This window comes from Syzygium oleosum, unplaced genomic scaffold, assembly GCF_021117445.2.
Source record: "Syzygium oleosum isolate NSW1041296 unplaced genomic scaffold, Sole_v2.1 Sole_v2.18, whole genome shotgun sequence".
NCBI classification, from domain to species: Eukaryota; Viridiplantae; Streptophyta; class Magnoliopsida; order Myrtales; family Myrtaceae; genus Syzygium; species Syzygium oleosum.
In genome coordinates, this window is record NW_026607502.1 from 3,174,540 (window position 1) to 3,186,560 (window position 12,021).

Sequence of the window (12,021 nt, forward strand, 5' to 3'; positions counted from 1 at the left end):
GGATCGAGGCCTCTGTGGACTCAAGCTGGAACTGTAGCTCCGAGACGAGGTCACTCAACACCGAGGCTCTGCTCCGGGCGCTCTCGATATGCCCTGTAGTTTCTCGAGCTCGTCGAGGATAGGGCGAGAGTCTAGCCACGACTGCATTGCTCTGTCTCTGGCTTTCCTGATCTCATCCTTCATTCTGGTAAGTTGGGTGAGTGACATCCATGTCTCTTCGTGTTTGCGACTTAGCTGTGATAATCCTTTGGATATGTGTCGGTTAATGTCCCGGATTGTGATAGCTCATCCTTCGATAAGTTGGGACCTCTGACACAGATTGGGTTTTGTCTCCCGGGCTGCTACTTCATCTGGATAAGGCTTCTTACAGGAAGATAGATAATGGAGAGATCGTATAGCCCCGTAGTATTTTGATTTAAACAATGTTCTATCAATTCTGAGTAATGTCTTTGTTCCTCGTACATCGAACACCTCCCTGTGCGGGGGACACCCATGAACCACTAGGTGAACATGAAAGGCTGGGTCAGTTGAATATCTGGTTATTATTGTCCTCTTCTTTCTTCCTTCAACTTGTTTAAATTGCTTAATATCCTGTTCATTTCTTGAAATCTTGAAGACAGAGCACTTGGCTTTAAGTCATTAACTGCAACTTCTAGCTCAAATCATCTGGCCTGACTGAATATGACGTGACTGGAAAGAGATGTTATTGAAGGTCGCACAGATTTGAGGATCTCAACTTTGGCAGGTCAAGATATGGAGATGGACAGGTTCCGTATCCCTACATGTTGGAAAAAAGCTTGCAGCTGAAGGCATGCACGAGTGCTCGCCTTCCCTCTGTAAGTCCTCAACTCCTATGCATCTGCGAAGCCCTTGATGTTCTGTCCAAGAGTCTGGTTTGGCAAATCAATAACGGCTCTCGAATCATGTGAGAGCAACGTGCAAGGCTGGTGAGTGGGTGACCTGAAACAACGATGCAGTTTGGTGTTGACACTAGTTTTCGGGTTTGGAGAGTTGGTTATCCTAGTTTTATCTAGGAAACTCTAACTAGCAAATGATAACAAATAATAAACCATCAAAGAAGATACATACTACCTTACTTAATCATGGAGATCAAATGGAAGTCTAAACATGAAGGGTTAATTCCGAGGTACATATGAAGAAATTTATATGAAGTGGATAATACCCAAAATCAAATCTCAAATTACGATCTACAATTTACAATTCAAACTGATTATTGAATAAAGTGGACTATATTGTATTTGGGAGCAATGCTGAGGAATCTGAATGAGAGGATTGTATAGAAGAGGTTGTAAATGTGGATACTTCGGTGCCGCTGGTCGAGGTGGCATGGGACGAAACAATTGATGCTTGAGAGAATGGAACTGGCAATTTCGATGGGAGAACGGGCGGTGGAGCATTATAGTTGAGAACGCTAAATGCTTCTTTTATGGAAGGACGGGCAATGTGGTCTGGATGAGCACACCACAACCCTACAACCATCAAGTATTCCAGTTGCTTTTCATCGAAATCAGTACCAAGTTTCGACTCTGCCGCATCAAGTATCCTCCCAGTTCCATACAGCTCCCAAACCCAATCTACTAGCCGAACTTGGCCTTCCTCGGCCCTTGGTTCGATAACTTTTCTTCCACAAGCTATTTCCAAGAGGACAACTCCAAAGCTATAGACATCTGATTCCCTACTTGCCTTGCCCGTATAAACGCATTTAGGAGCTATATAGCCCATGGTTCCGGCCAACACCGTCGTTTGTAACCCTTTGGCATGATCAACTAGCCTAGCCAAACCGAAGTCCCCTAATTTAGCATTGAAATCGGAATCGAGCATGATATTGCTAGACTTTATATCCCGGTGCACGACGCATTGTTCCCATTCTTCATGGAGGTAGAGTAATGCCGAGGCTATGCCTTGCGCGATTTTGTACTGCTTCTCCCATGGCAAGAAGGTTCGTTCTTTGAATAGATGAGAATCGAGACTACTATTAGACATGAACTCATAGATAAGGAGGAGTTCTTTTTTCTCATGACACCATCCGATGAGTTGAACTAAATTTCTATGTCGGAGCCGGCTTATGGTCTTCACTTCGGTGGCGTACTCTTTTATCCCTTGTCTTGACCCTGAGCTAATCTTCTTGATTGCAACACTAGCATTCATGCTGGTCAAGTAACCTTCGTACACTCTCCCAAAGCCACCTTCCCCAAGCAATCGCTCGATTGCGAAGTTATCGGTTGCAGCGACCAAGTCCTTGTAGGAGAATTTCTTGGGCCCCGACACTTGCTCGAATTCTTCTTCGATCGCCGGATCATCTTCTTCTCCACTCGTGTAAGTTCTCTTTCTCTTCGAACGGTGACGAAACCAAATAAAGGCTACAATGAGAATGAGCAAAATGAAAGAACCTAAGCCTAAGACAGCCCATAGCCATAACTTGCTCTTTTTTCCAGCCACTTGCACATTAGAGCTGAATTCCCATGCGGCAAGAGTGTGCAACTCGAAAAGTGTACCCGTTGTAGCCGAGAAACCAAAAGTCACCCACTCCGGCAAATACTTTGTCATGTCAACTATATCATAAATAACGGAGGAATTTATGTCGGCACCCATAGCATCAGCATCTATCATGAGAACACTCAAATTTTGCGTGCTAGAATTGTATGTTATCGTAGCGTTGATCCGCCCACCACTCATGATTTTATCCCTGAACCAGTCGACGCAGCAGGAGACCGTGGAAGTTAGATTATTCAAGTCTATACCAACATGTGAACAATTCGGGTCCATAACACCATCGGAGTTGTTGATGTGAGGGTCGAACTCGACGGCTACAAACGAAGTAGAAGAGTTGGCAGGGCTGCAGTTCGGACTTACAAGAGCAAGGTAGAGTCCCGACGAGTTAACTGGGAGTTGAGCTCCTTCGGGGACAAGAAAGAAGGTCATTCCGTCAGCAAATATTGACTTTCCTAACGAATCGATGACGAAGGTGAATTGGGTGCTGAAATCCGCCACGTTCCCGGTGGCTTTATCCCAAAGGCGCATCGGCTTGTGGTATGTGGCCCATCCCTCGCTCCAGTCGTGGTTCTCTCCTAGATTGGCTACCGTCAGTTGGATGGCGCCATTCCGATTGGGCGTCGCATCACCTTGGCGTCGAATGACACTATCGTCGAAAGTCTGGAAGCTGAAATCGATGCCCTGAGACGATGCTGAAGCCGTGAAGGAAATGGCTAGGGAGAGAACCAAGACTAAGAGTGATCGAAGCTCTCTGGTCATGAAACTTTTGATATCTGAGTTGCGAAGTTCCATCCTCGTTGAAGATTCAAGATTGCTCTTGATATCAGGAACTTAGCACAGATTTTTGGTGCTTTGACATTGTTACATGCACATACATATATGTACGTGGCGTGGCTCCCCTATAGACTTAGCCTTTCGGTTCTCGAACAACTTGCGATCGATCTTGGAACGGTTCAACGGAAGCCCAAAATGAGAGTGCATCACATGAGCTTCCACGACGACTAGTCTCTAAGGCTTTGAAAAAATAAAACAAAAATAGAACACGTCGTGTCAGAAGAAAAAGGATCGTCGCAAGGAAAATACAATGGAACTTTCTCGACTTCCGTATGAACGCAAAGAAAAAGAGGAGTGAATCGCACTAGATCTAGGTGACAGAAGGTTCGGTTAAGGAGACTTTGTCAATATTATGCGGTCAACAAAAAACAACTGACCATCAGCACGGAGCCGCATATTTGACCTTTACATTCAATTGATTTTTATTGCCCTTCCCATATCTGATAATTGATGTGAAACAAAATAATTAATATATTTTAATTAACTTACAATTTATTAATTTAAGCTTTTAAATAAATATGAGTCTAACACAACATATATTGATAGGTTTAGATTTGGGCTCCCTCTTAACGATTTCCTTAATAAAGGTATTAGGGGTATCAAAAATATTCGGATCCAAACCAAACCGGAACGAAATTTTCGGATCTTTTTAGGTTGGTTTCCTTCCGGTTCTGTTATTAAATATTAAAGAGAACAGGTACATAAACATTTGGTCTTCCTCCTAAAGAAAGCCCTCCAAGAAAAACTCCTTCAAGGTGTCTTTTGCACCTTGAACCGACCCGAACTGCATTTATGGTTCAGGTCCTCTACAATACGGGCTGCAAACACACATGTGGCAAACACATTCGAGTCAGTTAAGTATCATAGAAATCCAAACCGTTGACACCCCTAATATCGATCTTCTGTTGCAAATCCCCAACAAATAGAGTGAACGAATTAAATATTGATACTGGTTTTTTCTCCCCATTTCTTTAATTCATTCAGTTCATAAACAGCTGAACGCTTATCTTTTATTCTTCTATTACGCCCTACAGGTCTAAAACACAAACACTATTAACTTTTAATTCTTACGATTAGTTATGCCACAAGCTGGTAATTCACATTTTCCCATCAAGTAAATTCAAGTTCCTAAGCGAAAGAGAAAATCTCTCCTGCCTTCCGGTTGCCTTGAATTCCATTAAATTTGGACAAGTGTGGTCAATCCTCAACCGTGTTTTTTTAACTCAAATCCACGTCGGATGACAGCACACGATGGTTGAAAAGTCTCAACCATGTCATGTGATGTCTCTCTCTTTTGAAAAGAGGCGACTTCCAGCTAGAGAGACACGTCCAGCTTGTTCAGAATTGGACTTTTGCCGATGCTTGAGAAGAAAAAAAATCCATCAAATTGGAAGCTTGCTGGAAGTTGTTCTCTTGTGAGAAATAATTTCCAGTAGTTTACGTCTATACGGAAAAAAATTAATCAATATTATAAAGTGGAAAACCAAGTTAATTTTAATTGGGTTAATACTCTGAAAAATCTTAAACCGGTACACCTGTGACAAATTTACCCACAATTAGTTTCCGTTAAATTTTATGGTCAAATTGCTAAGTTGAATGACATGTGGCAATTGACAGATGTACCAATTTGGGGTTTTACTCTCCGTTTGTCTCAGATATACTAGTTTATGATTTTTCGTGGTATTAATTCAATTTAACAGATAGTATATTCGTCACAAGTGTACCAATTTAGAGTTTTTGGTGGTCAAAAAAATAGTTCAGGATAAATTAATCACAGGTGTATCAATTTAGGGTTTTTAGTGATGAAAGAATTAGTTTTGAGTAAATTTGTAATAATTATACCAGCTTGATATTAACCTATTTTAATTTCATGAATTCTATTACCTTTATGTTCCAAACCACCTTCCGTCAAATGCGAATGTCTAGTTTGTCAAGAGATTCATGGTCATGGCACCCATTTGAGTCACATCAATGACTATTCAATTTTGACTTACTAGTGGATTATAAATTTTGATTAGCACAACATTTTTCCCTACCAATTTAAAAAAGCGCCCACTGAGATGCTAGGTAGGGTTTTGGGGACCATTTTGTTTATCATATTATTTTTCGAGCAATTTTATCCAATTTAGTGCCAACTCGACGTTTAGCAAAAAAAAGAAAAGAAAAGAGAAAAATTCGTATAACAAAACAAAACATAAAATCCGGCACAATTACTCCAACAGTGTTCATATTCGAATCTGTCCCTTTTTTCTTTTTTTTTTCTTTTTTATTTAGAGCATTTGAATCTCTCTATGATCCGTACATTAAGTCAACTTTGAATCTAAGTAAGTAAAAAAAAAAACATTAGAATCATATCATCAAAATTTTCATGAACTTCGCGTATTAAACAGATTACGGCAATATCAGTTAGTAGGTTACGTGGTTAAAAAGCATTTCGCGACAGTGAGTGCCTATTAACGGAGAATTAACCATTTGAGATAAATTTTCTCATCACAAAAAATAAATGCCAGACATTCGTTTTAGTAGGAATTTAAATAAAACAGATAATATCCAAAACAAATTTTGAAGTCGAATTTCCAAGTCGAATTGATTATCGATAAATGTACAGAAAGTAGGAAATCATCCGGTATTTGGGAGCAATGCAGAGGAAGCTGAACAAGAGGATTGCATAGAAGAGGTAGTGAATGTGGACACTTCGGTGCTGCTGGTAGCGGTGTTATGGGAGGAAACAATGGATGCTGTAGAGAATGTGGATAGAGGCGCCAGATATGTAGGGATTGGCAACTTCAATGGGAGAATAGGCAGCGGAGCGTTAAAGTTGAGAACATTTAACACTTCTCTTATGGAAGGACGGGCAGTGGGGTCCGGATGACTACACCAGAGCCCTACAGCCATCAAGCACTCCAGTTGCTTTTCAACGAAATCGATACCAAGTTTTGAGTCTACCGCATCAAGTAGCCTCCCGGTCCCATAAAGCTCCCAAACCCAATCCACCAGCCGGACTTGGCCTTCATTGGCTCTTGGCTCGATAACTTTTCTTCCACAAGCTATTTCTAATAGGACGACTCCAAAGCTATAAACATCTGATTCCTTACTCACTTGACCCGTGTAAACGCATTCAGGAGCCATATAGCCCATGGTTCCGGCCAACACCGTCGTTTGTAACCCTTTATCATGGTCAACTAGCCTAGCCAAACCAAAGTCTCCTAATTTAGCATTGAAATCGGAATCAAGCATGATATTGCTAGCCTTTATATCCCGGTGCAAGACGCATTGTTCCCATTCTTCATGAAGGTAAAGCAATGCCGAGGCTATGCCTTGCGCGATTATGTACCGCTTCTCCCATGGCAAGAAGGTTCGTTCTTTGAATAGATGAGAGTCAAGGCTACCATTAAACATGAACTCATAGATAAGGAGGAGCTCCTTTTTCTCATGACACCACCCGATGAGTTGGACTAAGTTTCTGTGCCGGAGCCGGCTTATGGTCTTCACTTCGGTGGCGTACTCCTTTATCCCTTGTCTAGACCATGGGCTAATCTTCTTGATTGTAACATTAGCATTCATGCTTGTCAAGTAACCTTCGTACACTCTCCCAAAGCCCCCTTCCCCAAGCAACCGTTCAATTGCGAAATTATTAGTCGCCGTGACCAAGTCCTTGTAGAAGAATTTCTTGGGCCCCGACACTTGCTCGAATTCTTCTTCAATCGCTAGATCATCTTCTTCTCCACTCATGTAAGTTCTCTTTCTCTTCGAATGGTGCCGAAACCAAATAAACGCTAGAACAAGAATGAGAAAAATGAAAGAACCTGAGCCTAAGATGGACCATAGCCATAGCTTGCTCTTTTTTCCAGCCACTTGCACATTAGAGCTGAATTCCCATGCCTCAATAGTGTGCAACTCAAAAAGCAAACCAGTGGTAGCCGAGAAACCAAAAGTCACCCACTCCGGCAAATACTTTGTCAGGTTGACTATATCATAGATGGCAGAGGAACTTATGTTGGTACCCGTGGCATCGCCGTTTGTCGTGAGAACACTCAAGTTCTGTGTGCTAGAATTGTATGCTATCGTAACGTTGATACGCCCACCAGTCATGATTTTATTCTTGAACCAATCGATGCAGCTATGGACTGTGGAAGTGAGATTATTCAAGTCTATACCGACATGTGCAACTTGTGAACAATTCGGGTCCACGACATTGAGATTGGGAGCGTTATTGCGGAACGTGTCGAACTCGACGGCTACAAATGAAGTAGAAGAATTGGAAGGATTGCGGTTCGGATCTACAAGAGCAAGGTAGCGTCCCGACGAGTTGGCCGGGAGTTGAGACCCTTCGGGGACAAGAAAGAAGGTCAATCCATCGGCGAAACTCGACTCTCCTAGAGAATTGATGACGAAGGTGAATTGGGTGGTGAAATCCGCCACGTTCCCGGTCGCCTTATCCCAAAGGCGCATCGGCTTGTGGTACGTGGCCCAGCCCACGCTCGAAGAGAGGATCTTGTCTCGATTGGCCTCTGTAATTTGGATGAAGCTGCTCGTATCATACGTCGCATCGCCTTGACGTTGAATGATACTATCGTTGAAAGTCTGGAAGCTGAAATCGATGCCCTGCGAGGACGCCGAAGCAGTGAAGGCAATGGCTAGAGAGACAACCAAGACTAAGAGTGATCGAAGCTCTCTGGCCTTGAAACTCTGGATATCTGATTTGCGAAGTTCCATACTCGTTGAAGTTTCAAGATTGCTCTTGAAATCAGGGACTCAGCAGTAAAAACAGCCTTTTTGTGTTTTGACCGAGGTTTTTGGTTCTTGAACAACTTGCGATCAATCTCGGAACGGTTTAATGTTAACGAAACGGAGAGAGTCTGCGCCAGCACGGTCTTCCAAGACGACTAGCCCCTAGACTTGAAATACAAAAAAGGAACACTGTGTATCAAGAGAAACAATCATCGCGAGTATTAATATAATCTAAAAGAGTCATGTCAACAAATGTGGAGGTGGCCTTTCATAATTAATGAATTAGGAAAACTTTCGATTGCGAAGCAATGACGACACCAACGAGAAAAACCAATCCCATTGAAAATTGTCGATTTCCTTTGTTGGTCATTAAACATGAATTCTCGAGCATGTGTTGAGCTACTTTTCATTCTTGAATATGATTGAATTGTGTAAAGAGCCGCTCATAATCAGACGCATCATTTATAAGTTCATTTCGTGAACCATATTCAAGAAGTCTAGCACTGCTCTAATATCAAACAGTCATTGATTATGCATGTGTTAAACATAAGATGATTGAGAATTTCGGAAAGGGGGATCGAAAACTGCTTGTTACCGTTCATATTATGTGATGCAAGGAAAAACACGAGTTCATTGTACCGGGACAACATGACAAAAGGTTAGGTTGAGGAGATTTCTCAGTTTTTTGTTATTCGGTCAAAAACAACGGCCCTTGCAAGACCGCTAATGTCAAAAACAACATGACTTACATTTGATGCAACAAGTCGGTAGATCGTGTTCCTCCATTTTTTAAGGGAAGATGTGGAAATTTTGGCAAAAGAAAGAAAACCTCATTTACGTAGAAGACAAAAGGCCGCAAACATGATTTTCAATGAAAATCTCGAAGAGAAACCCCCCACGGAAATGCCTCTTTCCTTCTCTCAAAAGAAATGAATCTTCAACAAGAATCGTATGATAGCAAAGAAAAAGTGATGCACCTAGGGGATCGGCAGACCCGTTATGCGACTGGACGAACCGGCGGGCTTGAAGTCAATAATGTCGGATTGAGCTCAGATTTGGTCGGCTGAAGCGAAACGGTGTGCTGATCAATACACGTAGCCTATGGCTACGATTAACGATGGATTTTCACGATTCAGGGTCGTTTAGATGGTTTTTTTTAATTATTTTAGTAATTTTCGAATTAAGGGTATTTTTGTATTTTTTGCGTTTTTTTTGTCATTAGGGTTAACACCCTTTATAAACTCGTTTTTAGGGTTTTGAGAGGCAGTAGTTTTTGGATGTTTTGAAAACTTATCGATTGTTAATCGATTGAGAGAACAGTTTGTTTCTCGTTATCATTTCGATTCTTCTGTTTAGCCTAATTTTTATCGCGCTTCGGCATCAATTGGTATCAGAGCACAGGTTGCTTGAATCAATGGCTGAATAGAATCGCAGTCGTGGACGGCGGGCTCGTGGTGGCCGGGGGCGTGGAGGCGTTCCTGAAGCAGACGACCAACCGCGTCTAAGAGATCTGCGAGACGTAGAAATTGAAGAACAGAGAAGACGAATCCAGGATTTGGAGCGACAACTTGCGGAGGCGAGGTTGGGCGTTCAATCCGAAGAAGAAGCAGAATCTGAGGATCCATCCGATGATGAAGAGGAGGACGTAAACCCTTTCGGGGTTCTGAACCAGGGGCGGAATCGAGGAGTACGACCTGAAAATCAGCGTTCTTCGCAAATTTTCGGGATGAAGATCGAGATTCCCTAGTTTAATGGTAAGGCTCATCCTGATGAGTTTATTGATTGGTTGCATACGGTATAACGGATTTTTGATCTTAAAGACCTAACTGAGGGGCAAAAAGTGAAGTTAGTGGCTATTAGGCTACGAAAACATGCTTCGATTTGGTGGGAACACGTGAAAAAGCAACGCGCTAGAGAGGGGAAGCCGAAGGTGGATCGCTGGGAGAAGATGAAAAAGTTATTGCAGAAAAATTTTTTGCCTACCCATTATAGGCAAGAGGCATTTATCGAGTATCATAACGTCAAGCAAGGTGATAAAATAGTTGAAGAATTTACAGAAGAATTTGATCGCTTGCGGATACGTTGTGATGTGGTGGAGGAAGACGAGCAGACGATTGCACGATATCTTACAGGGCTGCGATATGAGATCTCTGATGTTGTCCAATTACAGCAGTATTGGACATATGAGGATGTGTGCAGACTAGCCCTAAAGGTGGAGGGGCAGTTTAAAAGAAAGAGCAGTAATTCTAAGTGGTCAGGCAGCAGTTCCAAGTGGTCAGATAAAGAATCCCAAGGAAAAGCGGGAACATCTGCAGTAAATTCGACACCGGTCACAGTTAAGGATGTGAGTTCTAAACCTGCATCCAACGAGGGGCAGAATAGTGCCGGAACTAGCAGGGGAGGAACTGCAGCCAAGCAGTGTTTCAAATGTCAGGAATTCAGGCATTTTGCTGCTGATTGTCCGAACCAACAGATTGTGACGCTTGTTGATAATCCAGTTTTTTATGAAGGCCCAGTTTATGATGAATCTGAAGGCGAAGAAGAGGATGCGGATGCGGATGCGGATGCGGAACAGGAAGAGATTATCTATGTTGATTCTGGTGAGTCCCTAGTCGTTAGAAGAATATTAAATGTTGCTGTAGCGGATGATGAATCATGGCTTAAACATAATATTTTTCATACTAAGTGCACTAGTAGAGGAAAAGTATGCAGCATGATAATAGATGGTGGGAGTTGCGAGAATGTGGTGTCCACGACTTTGGTGGAAAAGTTGGGGTTGAAAATAGAAAATCATCCTCAACCATACAAGCTGTCGTGGCTTAGAAAAGGGAACGAGGTGAAGGTGAGCAAAAGGTGTCTTGTGCAATTTTCGATTGGAAAAAATTACATCAATGAGGTGTGGTGTGATGTAATCCCAATGGATGCTTGCCATATTTTATTAGGGAGGCCGTGGCAGTTTGACAAAAAGACACAGCATGATGGTTTCAGAAATACCTATACCTTCAAGAAGGATGGCCGAACCATTACCCTAGGTCCTTCAGATTTGAGAAAGGAAGTGAAGAATAATCTGCTGTCCAGGTCAGAATTTCAAGAAGAGGCAGTGAACGCACCTGAGCTTTTTGCCATTGTGGTGATGGAGCAGAATTCTGACAGTCCCGAAATTCCTACCCAAGTTCTGCCCTTGCTTGAGGAGTCTGCTGATGTCGTACCGGAAGAGTTACCACCTGGGTTGCCGGGTGAGCACAATGTTTCTGGAACTTTTAATGTAGCAGATTTGTCACCTTACTACACTGAAGAGGAAGAAGACCCTAAAGAGATTGATGACAATGAAGACGAAGCAGATTCAAGGACGAATCTTTCTCTAGCAGGGGAGGATGATGCACCTAGGGGACCGGCAGACCCGTTATGCGACTGGACGAACCGGCGGGCTTGAAGTCAATGATGTCGGATTGAGCTCAGATTTGGTCGGCTGAAGCAAAACGGCGTGCTGATCAATACTCATAGCCTATGGCTATGACTAACGATGGATTTTCACGATTCGGGGTCGTTTAGATGGTTTTTTTAATTATTTTAGTAATTTTCGAAATAAGGGTATTTTTGTATTTTTTGCGTTTTTTTTTGTCATTAGGGTTAACACCCTTTATAAACTCGTTTTTAGGGTTTTGAGAGGCAGTAGTTTTTGGATGTTTTGAAAACTTATCGATTGTTAATCGATTGAGAGAAGAGTTTGTTCCTCGTTATCATTTCGATTCTTCTGTTTAGCCTAATTTCTATCGCGCTTCGACATCAAAAAGGCTTTTCTATAACTATGACTACCGTTCAACATTTTCATACCTTACATCAAGAAGACAAGTCCTCCCGAAAGAAAATGAAACCAAGAAATTATAATAATTGAAAGTGATCGAAAAGAGAAGTTGCATACCTTATAGATCCAACACCAAT

At 42.2% G+C, this 12,021-nt stretch overlaps 3 protein-coding genes across 3 annotated transcripts in view; all 3 read right to left on the reverse strand.

Moving 5' to 3' along the window:
* Positions 1 to 12,021, reverse strand: part of LOC115682050 (L-type lectin-domain containing receptor kinase IX.1-like) — an 87,391-nt gene that overhangs the window by 17,040 nt on the left and 58,330 nt on the right. The window lies entirely within an intron of this gene.
* LOC130140386 (L-type lectin-domain containing receptor kinase IX.1-like) lies at positions 1,105 to 3,355 on the reverse strand. The gene has a single exon (XM_056319598.1). It carries the CDS (start codon positions 3,304 to 3,306, stop codon positions 1,249 to 1,251), a length of 2,058 nt encoding a protein of 685 aa, XP_056175573.1. The 5' UTR covers positions 3,307 to 3,355; the 3' UTR covers positions 1,105 to 1,248.
* Positions 5,962 to 8,064, reverse strand: LOC115665673 (L-type lectin-domain containing receptor kinase IX.1-like). The gene has a single exon (XM_030587523.2). The coding sequence runs from the start codon at positions 8,062 to 8,064 to the stop codon at positions 5,968 to 5,970; it is 2,097 nt and encodes a 698-aa protein (XP_030443383.2). The 3' UTR covers positions 5,962 to 5,967.